Source organism: Fusarium coffeatum (genome assembly GCF_003316985.1).
Source record: "Fusarium coffeatum strain FIESC_28 chromosome Unknown BRIP53273_contig_140, whole genome shotgun sequence".
NCBI lineage: Eukaryota > Fungi > Ascomycota > Sordariomycetes > Hypocreales > Nectriaceae > Fusarium > Fusarium coffeatum.
Genome location: NW_022157933.1, coordinates 35,860 through 59,870, shown reverse-complemented (window position 1 = coordinate 59,870; position 24,011 = coordinate 35,860). Strand labels below are relative to the sequence as shown.

The window sequence follows — 24,011 nt, the reverse complement described above, 5'->3', positions numbered from 1 at the left end:
GAATTATTAGGGGCCAGTCCCTGGTGACTCAAACAAAGTAAGGTTGAGATATCGTGAGATGTAAAGACGGAGTCAGCCTGGATTAGGTCAGGGATGGAGGGGTTCGCGGTGGCGTGCGTGTTGGGCTCGGGGCGTCGGCAATGTCGCGCAACGGGTGGGACTAGATTAAGAAGAAGGTAGCAATAAGAGAGAAGATGAAAGGAACGTGAGAAGAGAAGGTGAGCTAGCAAGTTCCAAAAGAATAGCCGAAGTTGGTGGTGGTGGTTCAGGTTGTTCTCGTGACTCTTCTTTCAGTATCGCATCGTGGCACAAAGATATGCAAAGGCAGAGTTCAAGTTTCGAGGCGAAGTTGGGAGCATCCACCACGAAATGATGGCTGAATGGCTGCCTTTCTGGAAATGAGGAGCCTTACATCAGCTGCCTTGGGGCCAGGGGCCAGGGCCTGCACGCTGCAGGAGGTCCCCTGGACTTGGTCCTGGCGGAGGCCGCTAGGCAGTTGCCCCCGCTGTAATTGCCTGCTGCCCTGAATTTGTTTACCTTGAAAGGAGGGATTTGACTGGTTTAAAATTTCAAGGTGGATACATATCGGGCACGTGGGGGCTTTCCCTTTCAGCCGCAGATAGTGGTTGCCTGAAATCGGCTTACCCTATGGTTGTCATGATGGAAAGCAGGATTTATTTGTCTCTCACATGAGATCATATTGATAAGTGCAGCAAATAGTATATTCTCATATTTCTCTTCTTGCTTTGGTCTATATGTCTCTATGTCTTATTGATACTTACGCCTGGTTGAGAAAGTACAATCTCTTATGAACAAATACTATTTGTTTTTGTCTTTTGCCGACCCTTTCTTTTGCCTTGTGCCTCCAACCTGGTAGCGGAAAACTTCCATCATCTCCTAAGGCTCAGGGCGCCAAAACGAAACAATATAAATGCTAGTCTAAGTTGTCATAAAGTGTCTAAATGATTCCATCTCTAGGGGGGCAACCTTGTTGACAACCTGATGTCCTCACAGTTAGTGACAAGCACAGTTCTCAAAGGAACCAGTACATGAAGTCGTTGGGTTGAAAGCTCCTTGTCTCCAGTACAGCCCCTCCATGATAGCATTGCCGCCATCATGGGAACCCAGCTCGGGGTTGTTAAGTATCCTGATGGCACCTTGGTCATGGTAATCGTACAGTTCTTGTTCGTGGGCCTGAGAGAATCGAGTTGACCTAATACAAACAATTAGCATTTATCCTAAAGAGTGTCTCATGTTTGCAAACTTGACTTACCTAAACCTGATTAGAGGCTGGCCTGTACAATGATCGACTACAATGTGAATACCCCCAACATCCACATGCATGAATTTGCTGTTCAGCCCCATGGATTCCGAGGGAGCAACTTCGACAGGAATACGTGCTCCTGGTATCTTGATCGCATGTTTCAATGGACTAAAGAATCCCAGCTCGGCTTCTTGCTGGTGGCCGCACTCTTCACATTCCGTGTAAGAATCCTCCTCACCAGTTCCCAGAATCATGATGGGTGTTTCGTGACCACATCGGAGAATTCTGACGACTTCATCATTCTTGCGCTGGATCATACCGTCCAAAAAACTGTTTGGCATGTTAAAGTGAGTATCATGTGGGTAGAAGGGAGGCGGTGTTAAATCCCGAGACCGGGCGCACCATGCACACCGAACATGAGCTCTTGTATCGAAAATCTCGCAAACGGGAGGATGTCTGGTAAGAAGTGTTAATCGACAGTACTCCCTGTCAGCTGCATTAGCTGCCGCAGTAATCTTTTCAGCCAGCTCTTCTTTGAAGCTCTCAACGCCCTTGATAGTCCATGTGTCTTCACAGATGGGCAGAGCCAAATCTGAAAAGTCGGGCTTGGATCTCACGCCATCCTGCAGCATCAAGTTAAGCTGGGCGTTGACAGTGGGCTTGCGTCTCCAGTACCACTCTTCTGCAAGTAAGAGGAGGTGGCGGACGCAAAGGGTTGAGTGTTTGTCGTGAGGAAAGGCCTGGAAGAATTCGAGGCTTGCACGTCCACTAACAAGTGACCAATCCTTCGCTTCGAAGTTCTGTGCGAACAACTTCGGATCGGAAGTAGGGTCTTCTATGTCTGAGGACTCGTCTTCTCCGTCAGTTTCAATGTCTGAGCCAGCGGGGGTTTGAGGAGGAGAAGGAAGGTCAGGGTCTGGCTCAGCTATCAACTCGGGTAACCAATCCGGAGCTTGAGGACGAGGAGAAGCAAGTGGCGTTGAGTCTTTTCTTCGGAGCTTCTGCGGTTTCGGACCGTCGGAAGAAGCCCTAGTACGCTTCCTCTTGCATAGCCGAGGACTAGGTGGTTCCAGACTCTGCAAGGGCGAATGCGATTCTGGCTTGACAGGCTTGGCGGGAGTGGTTGGTGAACTGGGAGTAGGTGAGACAAGAGCTGCAGCAGCAGCCTTTGATTGGGAGCGTGTAGTAACCATGGTTTGTGATTGTTAATATTCTGTTTGTGAATTTCAAAAGGTTGACTTGCGAATTGATTGTATCTGGAGTTTATTTCTGTTGAGTAGACTTGTTATCTGTTATGTATTGAACGAACCAGCCAGTGCTTCAAAGGCGCTGAGACCACAAGTCTTTGATCACCTAACACATCCTCGCTGCTGTTCACTGAATCTCAAAGGCTCGAGACTGAACAAGAGACAAGTCCTCAAGGTCGGTTAAAGATCCTCTTCTCATTATACGTTCTTTCATTGCCCCGAAATAGACGAGTCCCAGTCTGGGACTAAGGACCACATATGTGAGAACAACAAAGACATAAGGTATCGAGACATGTAGGCTCCAAGGAACCACCACATATTCCCTTGTCTGACCCATAGCATGACAGAAAAAAGAATGATTCAGGTTGAACAGTATTTTTATAAGTACAGTGTATAGATGTTTTGGCCCCTCAAAAGGGAATAAAATACAAAAGTAAAAGTTCGAGTGTTGAAACCTCGCCGTCCGTTCAACACATCTTCATGATCACTCCCCCATAACTCATGAAAACATGACCCCATGGCCATACTCATACCCAACCGAAAATGCAAATCTAGAGCTTTTTATCTATTTTAATTAACATAACGTAAAGTCGTGTATCGTGTAAATCGGGTGAAAAGGCGTCATCGTCTTTGTCGTACCATCATACAGAAATACAAAGGAAATTATCAATGTTCATTACAAAGGCGTTAGACGTTGTTGCTGTATCCATCTTTGTGGATGGGTGAAAGAATAGGTTCGGTTCCCTCTGACTGAGGAGAGTTGACAAGTGTTTCTGTCCAGGAGACTGTAGATGTCTCGCTTGTAGTGCTCATTCGTTGCTCAGCACGGACTGGATGGCAGGAAAGAGGCGTGATGCTTATGTCTGCCCCGGACTTGGAAAGTTCAGGTCTTGTTATCGGTGAGTCGTACATATCGTAGGGGAAGCCGACTGTGATCTGGCTCTTCCTAATGCCTGCTGAAATAGGGCTGCTGGCTGAAAGACGAAATGTGCTGCGTGTTCGTCGCTTCCAGGCGTCAAGAGAGAAGGCACCAGAGAACCTCGTGTCAGTGATGGTGCTGAGTGGAGAGCGGTTACTCAAAGATGAGCCAGCTCTCTCGACAATGGGTACTGCCCATCTCTTGAAAGAAGGGAACAGCATAGGAATGTTGGTTGTCATGATTGCCACGAAAGTCTCGCGAACAGCCCAGGAGGCAGCAAGTTGGGGGCCATTGAAAGGGTCCTTCTTGTTGTTAGATGTATGTAGCGGAGGTTTGGGGTGGGATTCACTTACAGATACAAGGAGGACGACTCGAAGGATAGCAGCCATTGTGACAAACAAACCACAACTGAAGAGAGTAATGAGTCCAGCCTTTTGAGGCCAAGGCATAGCAGCTTTCCAAAGCATGGGCATAGGGATCATGATAAGATAGAAGTCTGTGATGAGGTTGAAGGAAAGACCTGTCCATATCAGACTGGGTGAGATGGCAGCATGGCAGAAGGCTCCCGGGTCGGGGGAGATCTGCCACCAGTGGTAGAAAGGACGACAGCTGAGCAGCAGGTTCAGCTGAACGATAACGAACGAGCTAATGATCAAGCCGAAGCCGATCATGACACGAAATCGGTATCCTTCGAGGTCCTTTGTTAGGCGGTAGTAGAAGGTGCACATAGATGCTTTGAGGATCCATAAAAGGGAGGAGTAGGTTGCCCATAGAGCGAGTTGAATCTTGGAGCCAAGTACACTTCGAAAGTCAGTATCCATAAAGCCAAGTTTCAACTTGTAGTAGCTTACCGAATCTGGTATTCTCGGTCGTCAGGGTGTAGAGAAGCCCGGTGCTCGTCGGTAATGGAGTTGTTCGCTAATCCAAAGGCAACATTCCCGACTGAATATGCCAGACCTGTCTCTACAGCGTAGATACCCTGACATGGTCAGCACATATCAGTAACAGAAAGGCCTCACAGACTTACAGCTGCCAATATGACAAGATAATCATCTGCCCAGAGGTTCCTCAACCCAACCGTGTTGATCCTCACACCGCATCTCAAAGCTGTAACCAACATCGCGATGCCGAGCAACGTGAAGGCCTCGATGTTGAAGACCTTGAGATCTCCCATTTCTCCGTCGATTCCTGCAAGTGATGTCCGGGGTTCCATAATGAGCGGTTGCAACCTCTTACTTGCTTGAAGACCAGAACCAGATCCTCGGGAAAGGATGGGAACTCTGCGATATATGACTAACGAACGACTGCATCAATTCTTAGTAACCGGCCACTAGGATTGTGCGTCAAGGGCAACTTGAATTTAGTTTCTTTCTCTTTCCTTTCTTATCATTACTATTGATGTTTTTTTTCTTTTAGGGTCCAGCTACGACCCAAAGATCCAATGTTTCTTGGGCCAGCCTCCCACAGTTTCTCTCCCTCACTTCGAGACTCCATCCGCGAAAAAGTTTTATTCATGTATGCTTGTTCCTTAAAAAGCAATAACTCGACCACCCAGAACGATCTCTCAGATGGGTTCATGCCTAACGAGGAAAGGTTGGACGGGCCGTCCTGTTTCATGGCAGGGGAAAGATCCCAGCAAAAGCAAACAAGAATCCACCGGGGATGCACGGCTTCTCCTTAGCTGCCGAAATCGTGGAGCAAGTGCCGAGCGTCTGTCTAAGACAACTTAGACAAGTGAGACAAGTCAGGGGACAAAATGTGATAGACTCTCTTTCCGCAGTTGACCTGTCATTGTGGTCTCTAGAACTATCGCAACTCAGCCATACAGAGGCTGGGAAACACTTTTCACCTAGTTTCAGCTCGTGGGCTTCGACGAATAGGAAGCCCTGCATAATTAACTCATATTTTGTAGATCCGGAAGCGGATGAGGATGCGGATGAGAGATTAGAAGCTCAGCTCAGCCACCAGAACAATGGGTTCGAGATGCGAGGGGCACACAAACCCGACCTGGTGGTAAGACACAACAAAACGTGTCCAGCGTGTAAAACGTGTCTTAAACACAGTAAGATGAGTGAGAGAAAGGAGAGCGTTGGGTAGGGCATCACCGCAGTTCAAGCAAACTCCATGACAGCGTGGATCAAGCCTTTCTCTGACTTGCAGATGAAAAAACTTGGAAGTTGCAGAAATCTTCAAGTTTTGGATGCAGTTGATATCGATCCTCGATCTTGGACATGAGAATCTCATGAAAGCATCTCGATGACAGACTTTATCAAAGCTAGTAACGATCAAGCAAGCTGTGGGATTCTACCACAATGACGAATTACACATCGTGATATTACCCTGGACCGATACGACGTGTTCATGCCCGGAAGAGGATCAACAACATCCGACGGTTCCGACCACTCGTTCATAACTGGGACCTGCAGCTAACGGAGTCTCTCCACTGGAAATCTGGCACCTGATTTGTAAAACCAACATGCATAATTTTATTCCTGCTTCACTAGTCTTTTTACCTCTTCAGTGTCTTTTGCTTCTCTGCATCCGTAGCCACATTTCTTCCCTCAACAAGCAACCCCTTCTTCCTCCTTACACCGTCCATGTAGCGTTTCGCCACGTTCTCCTTGTCGGCCAACTCGCCAAGGTCCTCCAGGTCGTCTTCGGTGAACGGGACCCAGAACGGATCTTCGTCCAGGATCTCGAATCCCGCAAAGATGAGCTGCGGCTGTGCTGCGCCACTGGTACGCTTGCGCATCTCATCCGCAAAACCAAAACTCTCGGCCACAGGGACCAGGGCCTGGATTGTAAAGAAAGGAGTGCCCTCCTTCATCAGCTCGGCGTTGACGCGGCCGCGACGACGAGTCAGGACGTCATATACACGACCTAGAACCTCAGTAGACGCTTGGATCTCAACGCTGTACATGGCAAGCATGAGGCGGGGAGACCAATCCATGAATCCTGCTCGAAGGGAGGATTGGAAAGTTCTGATAATTTCTCCGGTCAGACGTCCGAGTTTATCACGAGCTGAGGAATCGTCTTCGGCAAGGTTGAGAGTGACATCCTCAACAAAGACAGCAACACCCTGCAGAGGCTCATTGCATAGAGGACCTTGAGCTGCAGCAAGCTGAAACGCGTAAGAGATCTTGTCAGTCAGGTGACTAGGGTGAAGAGATTCGTCTGCACGAGGTGCAGTTTCGACAGCCTTTTCGGTAGCAAAAGCCCTAGCAAAGATGCCATCTGCAGTAGAATCGATGAGCAGATTGGGCCCGGTTCGTCGGGGCCCGAAGGCCACAATCTTGTCAATGCAGTCTTTCCAAACTTCCCTGCCCTTGCCAGTCTCTAGCTTCTCCTTAAGTTGCTTTTTGAAGTCCTCCACAGAGAGGGTGTTCCCGGCTGCAACATCAGCTTCAGCAATAATTTCTTCTCCCTCCTCTTCGGTCTTTGCTCTTCGGTCGTAGACTTTCTTGACTGCATCACCGTTCTTCAACAGGAAGTCGGTAACATTCTCGGGAATTGGCAGTACCCGTAGTGAAACTGTGACCTGCTTTGAGCTCGTTGTGGCAACAACTGCGCCACGCCCAAGCTCTTTGTTGACTGGAGGTCGCATCTCCTCAGCCCGGACAATTGTCTCCCGGTAGGGAACGATTGGTGCACCGGGCTGAATATCACACAAAGCAAAACGCTCCTTCAAATCAGTCAAGCATCGCTCAAGATGCAGTTCACCGGCGGCCAACAAAACGTGTTCGCCACTGGATAGGAGTTCATACTCGGCGCAAGGGTCGCTTTGCACCAAGAGCTTCAGACCGTGGATCATCTTGTCAAGATCGGCAGGGTTTACAGGTTCCAGCGCAACACGAACAATGGGCTTACCCAACATGGTAACACCCGCGAGGTTGACAGCACCTTCACGACGACTGCAAAGAGTTCCAGACTTCAGAATCTTACCCTCCAGGCCACCAATACCAAAGACACAACCGGCAGGGACTGAGTCGAGTGCCTCCAAGTTTCGTCCCATCAGCATGTAAAGCGCAGTGACAGTGACTTCCTGAGGCTCAGGCTCAGCATTAGGCTCAGCGGGTGACCACTTGGGAGGGATGACGTAGAGCTTGTCACCCACGGACAGAGTTCCTGAGTAGATACGTGCAAAGCCAATGAGGTGCTCAGGATCGACCTTCTTCTCTTCAAGTTCAGGCGCATAGTCGTCGAGGTTAATGGCATCCATCGAAGTCACCATACTATCGACGCCGTTCTCACCAGCTGCAGCTTGAGCTCTCGCAGCCTCGGCTCTCTTCTTGCGTGCAAGTTCTCGAGCCTCTTCGCCGCTCATCTGAGCACCAGTACGTCGCTTGTTCTCAGGAAGCTCGCTCTCGGGAACAGATACCATTTTACTGACGTAGGCAACAACGGGGTCGGATTTCTCATGCTTGAATGAAACCATAGAGTCCTTTATAGTTTGATCGATGTGGTCAGATCCTGGAGATTCCTTCAACATCTCAGGAAGTCGTGCAGCCTGAGCAGATGGAGGAGATGGAAGAGACTCAATAACGGACACCAGCAGTGCTGTCGACAAGGGAAGCCAGCCTGCGAAGACGGTGTTCATAAGAAGCTTCTGATCGCGAGACTTGAGCATGTGAGGTGTGATCTTGATGCCGAGAGACTTTGTGACTTTTTCGAGCAGCTCTCGGTCTCCTTGGCCATTGTCACCTCCAACTGTTGCTTGGTAGACCGTCCATACTGGCTCAAGTACCAACTGCACAAACATGGGCTTCAAGTTTCTTCCCTTCAGATGCTTGGAACCCAAGATCTTCTTTGTCTTGGGATCCAAGTAGAAGTTGCCCCATAGAACCTTTTCCATAATTCCACGCTTGATGCCCAGCTTCTTCTCGTACATGGCAGCGAATTGTCTGCAAGTAAAGGCCCAGCCATCGATGGCACTGCTGAAAATGACGTTATTCTTCTCGGGAGCAAAGTAGATGTCTTCGTCGTCCCTCTCCTCGAATTGAATCTCTCCCGTGTCGCTAACTTGATCAGCAATTGCTGATTCCTTAGCCGCTGTCGCTGCATTGACTCGCTCCTCCATCTTCTCTCTCCAGTTAAGATCCTCTTCCATACGCTCTCCCTGGAAGAAACTTCCTAGCACAGCGTTCACTTGTTCTAGCAGCTTATTCAAGTGGATGTAGGCCTCTCCAGGGGTCATCTTAAGTTCAGTAACAAGTCGATCAATTTTGTTGATAACAAGTAGGGGCTTTAGCTTCTCGGTCCATGTCTGGCGAAGCACGGTGACCGTTTGACTACAGACTCCCTCGACGGCGTCGACAAGCACAACAGCACCATCACAAAGTCTTGAGGCTGTTGAGACTTCTGAACTGAAATCGATATGACCTGGCGAATCAATCAAGTTGACGAGGTACTCCTTGTCCTCAGGCTCAGCATCGGGGGCTGCTTTCCGACGCATAGCAAAATATAGTGAGATAGCGGAAGACTCCATTGTGATTCCTCGAGTCTGCTCATCAGGTCTGGAGTCTAGGTAACGGATCTTTCCCGCCAGCTTTGGTGAGATGATGCCATTTGTGGCAAGCAGAGCATCGGTAAGTGAAGTTTTGCCATGGTCAACGTGAGCCAAAATACAAATCTAGGAGACGTTAACTTGAATGCTCTCTCATGTTTCACTATGTACTCACATTTCGAATGTCACTGGATTGTCTTTGCAGACTTGCCAGCTTATCTGGAGTGACGACAGGCATTATGACGACAGTGACTTGCGAAAGTTAGGTAGACCAAGATGGTGGGGTTCGAACAGAAATGAAAAAGGCCGTAGAGCAAAAAAAGTTCTAAATATGGATATGGAGATAAAAATGTCTTTGGTGCCGACCCAGACAAAATAAAGGCTTCTATGTTCTTTTGAAAATTCTCAAGTCAGACCAAGATGCGATCACTTTTATAAAGGGAGTTGGTAGTTATGAAGAATATGGTTTGCCTAAAGGTTGCTCATAGTGACTAATCTAATCGATAAATGGACGCAATGATCAGTGATAAATTCAACTGTCCATCATGCATATTTTTCTCGATATTGGGAAATCGACTAAGAATGACTCATACATACTGAAACAGCCTGAGGAACACCAAACTGAGTCCCTCTCTGTCCTGCAACAATACCTAGCTTGGACTTCGAAAGGCTGGTCTTGTCTTCCTAGAAGCTGATAACCGTAGCAAAACCCCACTCAAATCGAATGACTAAGCAATCAACCCCGCGTGTGCCCGCCAAACAGAAGCCCTACACAAAAAAACTGCATCGTTAAAATTTGACCCCATCTCACCGTGACGACTGGACGAGACGAGCGAGACGACGCGCGACTCGACTCCGATTCTATAAACGACACGATGGCTACCTACCAAAACGGCGTGGCTCCGGCCCGCGCCATCGATGACGACAGCGACGTTGAGGAGGAGGCTCTTGTGGCCGAGTACAAGGAGCATGTTCAGTATGAGGATGGTGATGATCTCAGCCGCACCACCTCTCTGAACGCCCAGCAGACCGACGATATCCAGGCCCGACTTGTCCAGGCTGCTCAACCTCTCGACTTCCAGGCGCCTCTCGAGGCTAAGTTCCAGAGCTACGATGCCTACTGCAGCTTGTTCCACTACATCCTCAACTCCGAGGGCCCCGTCGACCTCGAGCCCCCTTCTGTTGGTGCCCCCTGAATCTGTATATCGGGTTGGATTGGGCTAATAAATATCTTTGTAGTACTACTGGGCTTGGGATGTTATCGATGAGTTCATTTACCAGTTCAACTCTTTCTCCTCGTACCGAATGCGAATTGCCCGGCAAACAACCAACGAGGAGGAGCGTCAGGCTCTCCGCGAGAACCCCAACACATGGGGTTGCTACAGTGTTCTCAACGTCCTGTACTCCCTGATCCAGCGATCTCAGATCACCGAGCAGCTCGGCGCCATGAAGCGTGGTGAGGACCCTGCCGCTGTTGCCGGCGAGTACGGTAACAAGAACCTCTACAAGATGCTGGGTTACTTCTCCATCATTGGTCTTCTCCGAGTCCACTGTCTCCTTGGTGACTTCAGCCTCGCTCTCAAGACACTCGATGATATTGAGCTCAACAAGAAGGCTATGTTCGCCCGTGTCATGGCCGCTCACTTCACCACCTACTACTACGTTGGTTTCTCCTACATGATGCAGCACCGTTACGCCGATGCCATCCGCATGTTCAGCCACATCCTCATCTACATCTCGAGGACCAAGAACTTCCAGAAGAGCCCCCAGTACGACTCGATCACCAAGAAGAACGAGCAGATGTACGCTCTCATCGCCATCTGCGTCGCTTTCCAGCCTACCCGTCTGGACGACACCATCCACAGCGCTCTCCGTGAGAAGTACGGCGACCAGCTTCTCAAGCTCCAGCGCGGTGGACCTGAGTCCCTCCCCATCTTCGAGGAGCTCTTCCGCACAGCGTGCCCCAAGTTCATCTCCCCCATTCCTCCGGACTTTGAGAACCCCGAGGCCAACATCGACCCCGTTGAGCACCACCTCGCTGTCTTCATGGATGAGGTCAAGACCAACATGTGGAGCCCCACCATCAAGTCTTACCTCCGCCTCTACACCACCATGGATCTCAACAAGCTTTCTGGTTTCCTTGAGGTGAAGCCCGAGGAGCTCCGATCGTGGCTCTTGGTCACCAAGCAGCGAACTAGGCAATTGCGCTGGAATGATCAGGGTCTGCTTGACGGTGAGCTTGTCAACGTCAGCGACCTTGACTATGCTCTCCAGGGTGTAAGTTAATATTTCTAAAACATTTAAACCTGTTACTAACTATTTGTAGGACCTCATTCACATCTCCGAGGCCAAGGTTGGACGAAAGCTTGTGGACTGGTACCTCCGAAACCTGTCCCGCACCTATAACTGAGGTGTTGTATAGAGAATTGGCTAGTCACTTTTTCTCAAAAATTCATGGGGTCTTCGATTCGGGCCCAACAGCGCATAAAAGTGCTGAGGCCGAGTTACTCCACAATGGCCCAGGGTCAGGAGAATCATTACCTGGGGTTATGCAGGCCGACTTGATAGGATGCATGGCATGGCAAAGGCGTCTCGGAGTTGGTGATGCTCGTGCAAGAGCCTGAGAATTTCTCGGGTTTGGCTGTATGTGCGGCGGAGATATGGGACTTCCTCCTAGAGGTACGAGGGCCTTTGAAAAAGGCTATGAAGAATAAAAGGAATCAAAAAGTCATTTAATCAATATCATGATCCTAACGAAGTAAGATTATCGAATACAACTTGTGCCAGCCATAAACCCTAATATGAGATCCTAATGTTTGCATGTAGCCTGTCCAGTTGTTGAATAATCTGATCAAAGTTAGTGTTATTAGAATCTAGGGGTAATCATACATCTACTCACCTTTTCGATGTATTCAACGCTCACCTGGATGCCATACTCGTCGGTCTCAAACTCACATAAAACCCACAATTGCGATATGGATTGAGACATGTCAAGCACGTCTCCACAATCTTGGAGTATTCCATGCCCATGGAATAGCATAGCTCATTGCGTGCCAAATCAATGAAACGTTGCTTTGCCGATTTGACCAAAAACTGCTCCATATCACCCTGCGAGGCATCGTCTGCTATGCCAGTAATATTTGAAAGTGTTGTCTTCATGGTATGAGTATCATAACTGATGAAGCTCTGCCACAGCCCAATCTCAAGCAAACATACGCCCAAGCTGTATATATCGTGTTGTGGAATAGGTTCTTTCACTACATCCGTGTATTGCATGCACGGATGCCTGTAGACACTCCTTTCTAATGCAATCTCATCATCTGGTGACAATCTGTCGTCTCTTGTCCCGACCAAGGCAGCAAGGAAAGACGAAGAACCATTTTTGTCTCGGGTTTGAAAACGAATAATGTTCTCAGGATGTACATTGATATGTGCAAAACCTAATGCGTGGGCGTAGCCTAAGGCCTTGGCTATTTCCTGCGCAATAGACAGTCTCTCGGATACTGGAGCTGGCTCAGCATTATTTATGAGTTGATCTCGAAGGCTCTGGGGATTGTCGAAATCTGGATGTGCGCAAAAGATTACTGTCAAGTTCATTTCCTAATGATAATGTTCATAGAAGCCCTCGCAGCTCAAGAGATTGAATACCTCGGGCTTGGTGTGTTGCAAACGATAGGTCAGTTCTCGAACACTCTTTCCCAATGCTTGGGAGTCCTTGGGGCTCAATGGTCCGATCTTGTGAATGATGCGTATGTCGAATTCTTCCTTTTTGCAATATTGAAGGGAGAGAAGGGAGTATCGGAAACTTCCATAGCGTCCAGGTCTTGTAATGCTGTTGCAGGACTTATTAAGGGTAAGATTGACCCGGGAGCCCCAACTTCCAATTATACGCTTCTACGTTGGAGGCATAGGACTTGAAGTTTTGTGATACAGCAGATGCCAGGGTCATAGAATCACCGTAAAGCTTGACCATCAGCACCCAAGTAGGATCCGTCTTTTGCTGCCATATTCTTAATGCATAGATAGCATCGTCAAGTGTGCCCTTTTTGTAAGTGTATATCACGGATGCGTCATTAGGGAACACCTTGTTGACCACATTCTCATCTCTTCTGACCTTGAGCTCGACCAAATCTTTGAAGATGCTAGTCAACCTCCTGATCATGCTTGCCAGAGAAGACAGGTTTCTATTGTATAGGATTAAGAGAGGCCTGTCCATTGCCTCGTAGTTGGTCTTGATAAAGATCAATTGGGCCTCGCAACGCTGCCAGATCGCTTCTGGTATCGAAACCCTTGCAGCATCAACATTCTCAGATGCTCTCAAGGCTTCTTGCAGTTCTGCACCGGCTCTACAGAAGTATGTTAGTTTGGGAATATTCTTGGTGATTGGAACATCTTCACTTTAGACAAGTCTCCAATGAGTCCAACATCACCTGAGAAACATCAACTGATGCCCAGCATGTCTCCATAGCTTGAGGATGTCACTTGTTGGCTGACAGGAGGGGAAAGCAGAGGACAGAAGTCTAGGTCCTGATATGTACAGAATGTCTCACAGATAGTGTCTATGGCGTCACAAGCTGAGCTCGGCCCTGCCGCATATCCGCATACGAGGTGCTCATTGTGATACAAGATTCGTGTCTCTAGATTTACTGAGATGACACCATAAGATCAAGCCACAGGGTCTCGATTAAACAGTAACACATTTCTATTCTAAGACCCATCTCGACTTTGGAATTGAGGTTCATAGAGAGCCCCATAGTATGTATCCATTCATATCGTACTTCAAGCCCACAGAAGTCCTATTCGGGGTTAATTCTAGAAACCTTACAATATTCGTTTCCCTCCGTTCTTCTGACTTTGACCGAACTTCCAATTCAGCAAGTCGTCCTTTCACCGGTTGGCAAGGGTGTTTATAGTCTACCCTCAGACTGCTAGCACTAGATGCTATAATACTCGTGATCGAGACCATGTCCGTTATATACGGTTGAAGTCTCTCTTGGCTCCAATTAATTGAAGCCACGAGAATGTCATCCGCGATTTAGCTACTCTGACCGCCACGCCAAAAGTGCCTTCCGAGTCAGACCATTCCTATTCGTGTTACTTACCGTAGTTTGACGATAGTGTAAGAGGTAGGTTAGCAGAAGACCCTAAGTCTTATCCGTACTTTCTGGGGTAATGCCAAGAAACAGGGCAGAGTATGCAGGGCTGGTATCTTGTCTGACAGCTGAACGAGCAAGGGAGCCTCATGTGGTCTTGAGGATGAAACTGACTGGCTCAGCCATGGTGTACAGTACAATACGACACATGTTGGTGGCTCAGAATATTGATCTGGTACGACAAGACAATGCGGTGAAGAGTTCCACGGAATAACAAGAGCCAAGTGACTCTTATTTTTCGCTTACTTTACCCTGCATATCGAGTGCATGCCTAGAAGAAAAACCGTTTTAGTGCCGTTGAACTGATTCGGCTGTTCGTAAAAAACGAAGCAGTGAGAGATCCACGGATCTAGAGGCTCTTTTCTGAGTTGGCCCCACCTGCAACAATCGGATAGCGTGCATCCTCCACTGAAGCCCGAGCGTAGTGGGCTTTGCGTAGCAAGATAACCCCTACCGGATGGATTATAGGCGTTGACCCCACCCGGTTCCGGGGCGGACGGGAGGGATTGAAATCGTGCCCAAAGAACCGGTTCCCGACGCCGCTAGTGTACATGGAATTAATTGTATTGTATAGTATGGACATTCTTGTGATACGCATTAGCTCTTGGCGGTCTGTCAAGTAAGAGTCACACTCGGGACTTTAATGCCGGGCCAAGACATTGATGTCTGCTTGTGTAGCAATGACACTCAAGTCTCCAAAACATGAGGTGATGAGCTTCAACTTACGACTGAATGAGGGAGTGCAAATCTTTGTGCGTTTTTGGCTGCCCAAAGGCCAAACAAGGTGGCATTAGTGAGGGGAAATGTTAAGCAAGCGGCCGAACTAAACGCCCCCTTATTAAGTGGATATCTCGAAACCCAGTAAGCAGCCCTACTCGTTCCAGTATGGAGTCAAGAGAAAGAGTTTCCATGTGATCATAACCCCAGGGATGTTCAGCGTGAGTGTGAGTGGGCTGTGGTGATACCTACTGCTCGCGTGTCGTTCATTTCTTCGTCTCTGGATAAAGTGAGAGGCCTCACGGTCCCCCTCATCTCTGGGTCGCGTTATCTTACGAAATACAGATAACACAGTACAAGGAGTTGACTCGTACGTGATAATGGATACCTACTATGTATGTAGTTCATACTGATCGTCCAATGATTCAGCACAGACAAGGCATGTTTCTTGCATCCGAATCGAGTTACGTCTTGGCCTGCAGTTTGTCACACACAGAAAACCAATCCCTGAAGAGCGGTAATGCAACGGCTTAACTCTATGGCTTGACGTAAGATACGTCAGCTGTACGTTTTGCACTTTCAGAACTGTATGGCTTATGCTACCTAATCTCTGTTCTTTAACCTTGATTCCACCTCGTGTCTTGTTTATTTGCTGGCAGTTTTCACTTGATACCTTAGTAGCTTATTCGTTCGTTTCGAGACACACACACATTCTGTCATAATTCAGATCTCGGGTGCTGTATCTGTTGCGTTGCTGCCCAGTTTAATTTCACACTCCCTGTCAGGCCTACACCACCATCCGTTTTAACGTGGACCAAGACCAAGGGCCGATCCGTTCGGCACCGTCTAAATCCTCTCGGTTTTGCTCAAATTGTTACCCTCCTTTATGCGATCAAGATCAAGCTATCATGACATCTGTCTCCCACTCTGTTGGCCTTAGGAAACAATAGTGAAACCCAGACTTCTCCTCTCTCAAGTCCCCAGTCTTTGTCTCTATTTTTACATCTCAAAACGTTAAAGCCGAACAAGACGTTGACAGTTTCGTCCGTCCTTTGGCTTGTTTGTTGGCATTAAGCTTAACCTTAAATCTTATTATTTCCTGCTTGCCACTCAGATCACTATCATCCACCTGAAAGAAACAACGGTCTACCTACAGACGTAAACGCCCACACCGTCCGTCCGTCTTCAGGCGACCCTCGTACAAAAGAAAAAAGGATAGATAATCGATTTGCAAATATCGATATCGTCCGGTGCTTTATTTATCCACAGTACCTACCATAACAATCGGCTTTCGCTATCCTTCTCTTATTCTGCTGCCACTGCGTACCAGGTCCAGGCTACAACACCAAATCGCACGCTTCTTTCCTCAATTCCGCGACCGCGTCATTCGACGTCACAATTTCGGATCCTCAGGCCCTTAACTTTGCCATCCGCTCTTGCCTCGTCCCAGCTCTCTGTGATTCGGTCTCCTCAAAGCCAGGCCAAGCCAAGCCAGGCTTGTCCGTCATCTAACTAGTCTCTCCGTCTTGGCGGCAGTTGCATCTTGGCAGAGCCTACGACATAGAAAGAAAGGCACTGCGCACTTGATTGAGGTTCACGGGCAACTTTACGCAAGTGCGACCTTTCTCTTTCTCCACAAGCCGAAGCCATTCTCTCACGACTTTCTATCTTCTTCAACCAAACTCAGCATCATCGAACACTAGCACCACCAAGCTCAATACCAGCAGACTTTATACACATTCGTTCACAGGTATAGACAGACGACCACTTGGCAGCACCGATCCAATTCAGCCCAAGTTTACCAACAGTCAGGCGAATAACAGAGAAATTGATCTAAAGGTTTAGACCACATAAATAAGGTAGCCTAAGTCCTGGTCTAAATTAGCAAAAGGTGACTATATTATTTCGTCTCTTATGTATATTCACAGTGGCCAATTCTTCTAACACAACCAGATCGCGTCACTGAGCGTTAAGCAACAAGCAACAAGCAACAAGCAACATGACTACAATCTCCTTTAGCATGCCTGTGCCAGTTAGGCGCACCGATTCCGACATCTCTCCCAAGACGATTGATCCACCGCAACCACGAGACTCAAATTCGTATGACGCCAAAGTCGACTATTTCCCAGACTCAAACACAGTCGATGGGTCCAATACTAGTGTGAGGGCCAGCGATGGTGACGACGATTCTTCAGCACACAAGTCCAGTATCTCATTCGCGCCCGATCCACGACCCGACCGCAGTTCAAGCCGAGAGAGTGACAAAACTCCAGCACCGAATCAGGACTCCATGGTACAAAGGAAATCGTCCACCGGCTCTGTTTCCTTCCGCCGAATGACGAATCCTAAATTGCCCCAGGGACAACCTCAACAAATGAGCAACCATCGCATTCGTGCCAGTTCTCCTGATCATAAAAGGTACGTGGATATTTCTGTCTTGTTTTCCTTTGGAGTCTGAAGAACACTTTCGTGAGCACAAGCTGAGGATTGCTTGATCTGGACTGTCATGTTCGCCTTCACCATTGGCTACCTATCTGTCCCAAAGCTGGTCAGATTGAACCCAAAGCAGCATTGTTGGAGCTCGATGTGACGCCATGCCAAGAACGTGTCGCGTGGGAAGGCAAGGGCTTCGGTATCGACATTGCTTTCACACAAGGCTACGGTTATTAGCAAGTGTGGTATACAGCAACTGTCGACCGGGCTGGCTACCAGTGCCGTGGCTTGCGAGTTGATTCACATCCATGATACTGCATTGCAAAGATGGAATCATGGTCCTGAACTAGGTGGAACTGGTTTGCTTACCGGTCCATCCTTCACAACAACCTTTTTTTTGACTCCACCACTGAGCTCCCGCTACCGTTTATGGTTACCCCGCTGTCTGCGACAAACCTTACCGTAGACGTGGGGATAGATGGTCTTCGCCTACTCACTTCGTCACTTATTTGGTCTGGATCGTCAGGCCATCTCGTTCGTCACAGCCACTTCTAGCAGATCATCAGCCCCCCAAATTTCCCGCAGAGCTCTCGACCCTTCTCAACTTCACAATCGTCATTGACAATTCCCATTGTTCTCCTTCCATATCACTCCCTCCCTTCGTGCTCATTACTTTTCAATCTCGCGCTTATACTTTTCCTACCTCTATTTTGTGGCATTTTGCACAACTATGGCGGCGCTAACCGAGACCCCGCCCGATAGGTTCCAGAAACATGTCGCATTTGACAATGTTCCAACCGGCGAACCGACCAAGAATAATGCCATTTCGTTCACACTCAATGTTCGACACATGGGCTACCAGGCTAGACGCAGATCACGGTGCTTCATGGTTGGAGTTGACGAGCATACCTACTCCGATTATGCTTTGCAGTGGCTTCTGGACGAGCTTGTCGACGACGGCGACGAAGTTGTTTGTGTGCGAGTAGTTGAGAAGGACTTGCGTTACTCGAGTAGGGAATATCGAGAAGCTGCTGAGAAGGTCATGCGAGGTATTCTTGACCGTAATGGCAATAACAGGGCCATCAATATTATTCTTGAATACGCCGTTGGCAAGTTGCACACGACTTTCCAGCACCTGGTATGTTTACAGGAAATATGGCTTCTGTGGAAGTTAAAAGCTGACACTCGTTAAGATACAGATGTACCAGCCTGCAATGCTCATTGTGGGGACTAGGGGACGTACACTTGGTGGTCTACAAGGACTGGTTAACACACGCAATTCTTTCTCCAAATACTGTCTCCAATACTCGCCTGTACCTGTAGTCGTGGTACGACCTACGGAGAAGCGCGTTAAGAAGAAGACTAAGCGGGCTAACGACTCTGCACGACAAACCTATGTGAGCATGTTGGCCGCAACAGCTGGAAAGCACGAAGCCGATAGCGAGGCAAGCAGCACTTACGAGCTAGAGATTCAAAACTCTCCCGACGAGGAAGCCCATCAGGTTGCACGTGCCTTGGGGCTACCTGCAGCTTTTGATCCGACGATCAAGCCCCTTAATCATGGTCACGTGCTTAACGTCAAACCGCAGGCCTCCGTCAGTACATCTACCGAAGCACCGGAAAACCAACGAGTTATCAAAGACGATGACGGCGAAAGCGATGAGGATGACGACGATGACGATGATGACTCAGGTGAATTCGAGGTTGTTAGTGGACAACAGGCTCTAGATCAGGAGAAGTTGGAGCAGCTTCACAAGATGGAAGTAGGCGAAGCAGCGGCGTTCAAGATGAAGGTTGACGACCTAGAAGATGACTGATACCCCGGCGGCCGGCGCAGAAAGGCACATTATAGAAATCAGGAACAGACAACCCCAGGGATATAGCGGATATGAATTTCTTTTACAGGAACCCAGGCCAACTCAATTCCTCCAAAGAGAACCTCCAGAATACCTCCAAAATACCGATTCCCGATTTTCCGCTAGGACGACGAACAAGGCAGGCGGGTATCAGAAGACTTATCGTCTAAGGCTTAGGCTACAGAAATAAAGTAGCCTAATTGCTAGCCTAAGTTTGCATAAGATGATCAAATTATCTTATCTCTTATGCTCAACGGCAAGTTGCTCTGACACCCTGGTGCAAGGCCAATCGCCAAGCACCGGCAACGAAATCGAGCAGAAAGACGGCGGCCAAGGCATGTGCCAGCTCTCCCCGAACCAGAGGTCGATTTGGAGGCTCAAAATTAACCTGACCACGGATCCGAAGAGGGGAGGATGGCTGCCGTGGACCTACTGTGTTGCTGCATGGGGGCGTAGTTATTATGTGCGAGGCAGGAGTTCAAGGTCTGGCGTTCTTGAATTGATATACAGGTAGCGATAAATAGTAACTTCTAGCGCTCAGGAGATCTGATGCCTTCCAAAGAATTGTCTCCCAAGGCCTAGGCTACCACAATAAAGTAGCCTAAGTACTAGTCTAAGCTGGCATAAAGTGAACAAATTATTTCGTTTCTTATGTTTTGGTGCTAATTCTTCTGATACCCTGAGACTTGCATCAAGTAGAAGTTTCGCATGTTGCAGCTCTGTGTTTCAAACCATATGCAGCGAATAAATGAGCCAATAATAGAATGGCGTCAGGATGCTAGAAGAATTGACACCTGAATGGTACTAAGGCTGTCAGTGAGAGGACCCTGAATAAGGCGGGTGCGATACTGTGGCCTGAGGCAAATAAACGTCACCAATGTGACCCAAGTAACAGGGAAACGAATGCGACGACGTAAGCCACCATTTCTCGGGCAGTCTTTCACTCTTTTGACACCAGGCCAGGGGCTAATCTGAATTCTAATCCTAATACCAATTTTCAACGCTTAATGCTAGAATACAATAAAGCCAAGAACGACAAAACTTAAGGGTCGATCTACAGTGGTTATTTATATCATTGAGGCAAAACAAAAGATCCAGACCCTCAAAGGGCCGTCGCTAGACTCGTTTGATACAAAGCTGTCGCAAACGTTACGAGGGGTTCAAGTCAAAGCGAAGGGGACGCGTTTCAATTTAACACAATCCATTGCCTCACTCGCGCCCGCAATACGATACCTATGGAGGATTGCTGCTGCGCCGCCAACTAACCTTGTCAGCAACGCCTTTACATACGAAGGGAGACTCCTTACATACAGTCTACATGGCCCCGCGTCGAACACTCACAACCCACCAAACGATATAACCACGATAGAAACGAAAACGACGCAAATCTCTCACCATGTGGCCTTTTACTCGCTGCGGCGAAGACGCCTGCGAAATACCTCCTCGCCCTGTCACTCTCGCCTCGTCCATTGCCGCTCTTCCATTCCTCTTTATCTGCATCTCGACATCGATCCTCGTTGTCCGCCATGTTTTCCCTCGACTAAGTTCCGACGCCGACTCCCGCGACGGCGAAGACCATGTCCTTCCTACACATGCGCCAGCTTGTCTGCGACAAGTCCACGCTGAACATGGTGCTAAAAGCTGGAGGAGGCGCGGCGCTGCCTGGACGTTTGGTCTTACTGTCGGATTGGCTGCTACGCTGGGTGCGTTGATCATGGATGAGATTATCGAGGTTGTGAATGCGGATTCAAGAAATTTGGCTTTGAGAATAACGGTGCCAAGTCTTCTGTTCCTTTTAGTTGTGCTGGTGCCATGGCTGGAATGTCGATCGGTTGTTACAAGTGCAGGATGGAGTTTTCAAAGAACGGCCAAAGGAAGACTGCCTCGTTTTGCTTGGGGTTTGCAGGCGGCATTGTTTTTGGGATGGTTGTTTGCCTTTTGGTCGGTTGGACAGGCTGTTCCCGAGGGTGCGATGCGCAAGACGAGCAATGGAAATGGAAGCCTGTCGGATATGCTCACGCGCGGCTGTTTAGAGCGTATTGGTGTTGTCGGTATCTCATTGATGGCCCTGCTGTCTGGTTTCGCTGCTGTCTCATCACCATGGCACGCATTCATGGATCTTACAGCTCGCAGAAAGCGACCTGTCACTGACGCCGACGTTGCGAGGAAACAAGCTGGATGGGATACAGCAAACGAGATGCTCCTTACTAAGCGCCATCGTCTGCAGTTCCTCGAGAGAAAGACTTCTGGTGCACAAACTGGAGCTTCTGCCAAGGGCAGCGGTCTGGTTGGCAAAGTCATGGGCTCTCTGCGTGGTCCGACCGGCGACGAGGCTGAGATGCGATCACTAAGATTGGAGATCGCTGGCCTCGAGACTATGGAATCGAATCTGGCATCCGGAGTATCGTTACTCAAGAGCCACCGAGCAGCGACAGTTCGCGCCTCTACATCTCTTGGCCGACTTCTTCTTATCCCTTCTCAACTCTTCAGCTTGTACTGTCTGTACCGTATTGGCGCAACTACAATCACGACAATTCGCCGAGCTTACTCGCCTACGTCAAGTTTTGCCAACACAGATCCTATCAACCGCTTTCTAAGTATTCTCGCTCGCCATTGGGACCCTAAGCTTGATCAACTAGCATGGGCACGACTTATTAGCTTTGCTCTTAGCGGTGTCATCCTCCTTGCAAGCGCCAACAGTGTCGTCCAAACATTCCACCTCTTTGCCAAGTGGACACCCGGTCTACTTCGTCAAGCACAAGCAAATCTGGCACTGGTTGTCGGACAGATTGCAGCAACATATGTCATCTCCGCCTCTCTCCTCCTTCGCAGTCAATTGCCTTCTGCCTTGGGCTCAGCGGTCGGAAGTGTGCTCAGAGGTGCACTGAGCCCTGCCTTCGTGGATGGCTGGTTCGAAGGATGGTTTCTCGTAGGCAGCTTGATGACAGCGATTGGTATCTGGGTAGGCAGAAAACTTGGGGGCGACGATGAGTGGGATGAGTACGGCATGGAGGAGATGGGTGCCAAAATGTCTTAAATGCCTGCCTGGTCGACGATGATGATTCTATTCTATGCTTCTTGGGGTTGGGGTTAGCATACATGCATTTTTAATAAGCGGGTGGATGGCTGTACGATTTGATTGATGATGGGACTTTGGCGTTTTTGAAAGACTACCCACGGGGTTCTTGACGAAGGGCGTTGCATAAAGGGTACATGACGGGGATGGGATACTATACCAGGGATTAAAAACATACATAGAGGAGTTGTTTAGGTTCTGAATACAATTAATACGTTCTGAATATTTATCAAGACCAAGCTCTCGAGTATCTGCGGTGCCCCATTCGATCACCTCTCCTAGCAGTAAGCCATGAAGTTGACTTGATGCGAGGCTTAAACAACCCAACTCAACTTGGCAACCACTGCAAGTATTTGTTTGGCAATTCCAATAATCCTCAAGGCAGAAGGATTGCCAAACTATTAGATCAACGTTCCATGCATTTATACCCTGCATTCTTAGTTCGTGGCTTGCATATGACTCAACCTATAAGAGGCATTTCTCTCCAACCTCAAGTCAACCAATCATTCTCAACTCGCAGCCTAAATCAGGTATCAAACTATATCACTCTACATAAGAACAACTCACAATATCAAAAACTCTAAGAAACTCGACACTTAACATCTAGACGCCAACAACTTGAACCAGTGTATTCGCAATGCCACCTCCTTCACCATCACCACCACTCTCTTACACAACACCCCCTTCTCTCAATGCCTTCTTCTGTAAACCAGCCGAGTTCAGGTCGACACACCCTCCAATCCAACATCTCATCGCCGGCGCTCTAGTCACCAACCCCCAAGGCCAAATTCTCCTTCTCCGCCGCGCAGCACACGACTCATGGCCTCTCCTGTGGGAAGTCCCCGGCGGCTGCGTCGACGAAGACGACACTGATCTCATCGCCGGTGCCGTCCGCGAACTCTGGGAAGAAGCCGGTTTGCGCGCCAAAACAGTAAAAGGCATCGTGGGTATAGCACCCATCACCGAACCCATGCCTGATGATCCGTTGGAGAAAGATTTGGAAGTTCTGTACGACATGCTTGTATTTCGAGCTCATGATGGAGTTTGGGGCAAGTTAACTATTTGGGTGGATGTGGAGAGTTACGAGGACGTTAAGATCGATGAGGATGAGCATGTTGAGTTTGCGTGGGTGACAAAGGAGGAGGCGTTAAAGAATCGGTTCAAGGATGGGAGGGAGTTGCATTTTGTGAGTAAAGGAGTTAAGAGGAATGTCCTTGAGGGGTTCCGATTGTGGGAGCAGGAAAGTCAAAGGAGTAGCTGAACTACGACTTGATGTAGTCAATGGAGTCAATAGATGGAATGGCATCAAGATGAGAGGGGATATCATGTGGTCATTACTCGTCTATAGGTAGTCACACTTTACCCTCACCCAACTAGAGAGATCTAACTTAATTCCCTTGAAAAGCACAATCAGGTATAAACACCAAGAAAAAAGTGAAAAAAGACCAGGGAATAGAAATAACAAAGCACGTTTCATTGATCCCATAAACCGCCTAGCATACAAATATGAGTTCCTGTCATGTCGATTCGATTCGAGACAGCCTCATCATGTGTGCCACGTTTAGAGAAAACGAATTGCCTATTGCCTGTCCTAGCAAGCAAGCAACTTTTCAGTCCCTCTCCTACTGTCTTTCACCTCTTCCCACTCCTTAACCCTTCATTCTTTCGTCATCACGCGGCAAAGACATTTTTGGAGAAATCAAAAAAAGAAAACATAAAGAAATAAGAGAGCTGTGATCATTCAAATGCATGCCACGTTTCCGTTCCATTCATCCATCTGTTCATCCGTCCATTCGCCGCCGTTCTTTTTGCTTTTGTCTCGAAACGCCAAATGTTAAATGCT

The 24,011-nt window shown here is 48.4% G+C and overlaps 9 protein-coding genes across 9 annotated transcripts; 5 read left to right on the top strand and 4 right to left on the bottom strand.

Annotated features, from left to right (window-relative positions):
• Window positions 1-1,014: 1,014 nt before the first annotated feature.
• FIESC28_06516 (uncharacterized protein) lies at window positions 1,015-2,457 on the bottom strand (the record flags this gene model as incomplete). The annotated part of the gene is made up of 3 exons (XM_031160660.1): window positions 1,015-1,213; window positions 1,274-1,594; window positions 1,667-2,457. 3 exons carry the CDS (start codon window positions 2,455-2,457, stop codon window positions 1,015-1,017), a joined length of 1,311 nt encoding a protein of 436 aa, XP_031015266.1.
• Window positions 2,458-3,198: 741 nt separating this feature from the next.
• On the bottom strand, window positions 3,199-4,643 carry FIESC28_06515 (uncharacterized protein; the record flags this gene model as incomplete). Its single annotated transcript, XM_031160659.1, has 4 exons — window positions 3,199-3,735; window positions 3,784-4,231; window positions 4,282-4,409; window positions 4,458-4,643. 4 exons carry the CDS (start codon window positions 4,641-4,643, stop codon window positions 3,199-3,201), a joined length of 1,299 nt encoding a protein of 432 aa, XP_031015265.1.
• A 1,296-nt stretch (window positions 4,644-5,939) lies between these two features.
• Window positions 5,940-9,171, bottom strand: FIESC28_06514 (uncharacterized protein; the record flags this gene model as incomplete). The annotated part of the gene is made up of 2 exons (XM_031160658.1): window positions 5,940-9,059; window positions 9,109-9,171. 2 exons carry the CDS (start codon window positions 9,169-9,171, stop codon window positions 5,940-5,942), a joined length of 3,183 nt encoding a protein of 1,060 aa, XP_031015264.1.
• Window positions 9,172-9,808: 637 nt separating this feature from the next.
• Window positions 9,809-11,343, top strand: FIESC28_06513 (uncharacterized protein; the record flags this gene model as incomplete). The annotated part of the gene is made up of 3 exons (XM_031160657.1): window positions 9,809-10,114; window positions 10,173-11,210; window positions 11,260-11,343. The coding sequence occupies 3 exons, from the start codon at window positions 9,809-9,811 to the stop codon at window positions 11,341-11,343; spliced, it is 1,428 nt and encodes a 475-aa protein (XP_031015263.1).
• A 1,437-nt stretch (window positions 11,344-12,780) lies between these two features.
• Window positions 12,781-13,549, bottom strand: FIESC28_06512 (uncharacterized protein; the record flags this gene model as incomplete). The annotated part of the gene is made up of 2 exons (XM_031160656.1): window positions 12,781-13,279; window positions 13,539-13,549. 2 exons carry the CDS (start codon window positions 13,547-13,549, stop codon window positions 12,781-12,783), a joined length of 510 nt encoding a protein of 169 aa, XP_031015262.1.
• A 3,253-nt stretch (window positions 13,550-16,802) lies between these two features.
• Window positions 16,803-17,473, top strand: FIESC28_06511 (uncharacterized protein; the record flags this gene model as incomplete). Its single annotated transcript, XM_031160655.1, has 2 exons — window positions 16,803-17,202; window positions 17,349-17,473. 2 exons carry the CDS (start codon window positions 16,803-16,805, stop codon window positions 17,471-17,473), a joined length of 525 nt encoding a protein of 174 aa, XP_031015261.1.
• Window positions 17,474-17,966: 493 nt separating this feature from the next.
• Window positions 17,967-19,053, top strand: FIESC28_06510 (uncharacterized protein; the record flags this gene model as incomplete). The annotated part of the gene is made up of 2 exons (XM_031160654.1): window positions 17,967-18,374; window positions 18,436-19,053. 2 exons carry the CDS (start codon window positions 17,967-17,969, stop codon window positions 19,051-19,053), a joined length of 1,026 nt encoding a protein of 341 aa, XP_031015260.1.
• A 1,435-nt stretch (window positions 19,054-20,488) lies between these two features.
• On the top strand, window positions 20,489-22,129 carry FIESC28_06509 (uncharacterized protein; the record flags this gene model as incomplete). Its single annotated transcript, XM_031160653.1, has 1 exon — window positions 20,489-22,129. One exon carries the CDS (start codon window positions 20,489-20,491, stop codon window positions 22,127-22,129), a length of 1,641 nt encoding a protein of 546 aa, XP_031015259.1.
• A 676-nt stretch (window positions 22,130-22,805) lies between these two features.
• Window positions 22,806-23,429, top strand: FIESC28_06508 (uncharacterized protein; the record flags this gene model as incomplete). The annotated part of the gene is made up of 1 exon (XM_031160652.1): window positions 22,806-23,429. The coding sequence occupies one exon, from the start codon at window positions 22,806-22,808 to the stop codon at window positions 23,427-23,429; it is 624 nt and encodes a 207-aa protein (XP_031015258.1).
• Between the last annotated feature and the right edge of the window lie 582 nt (window positions 23,430-24,011).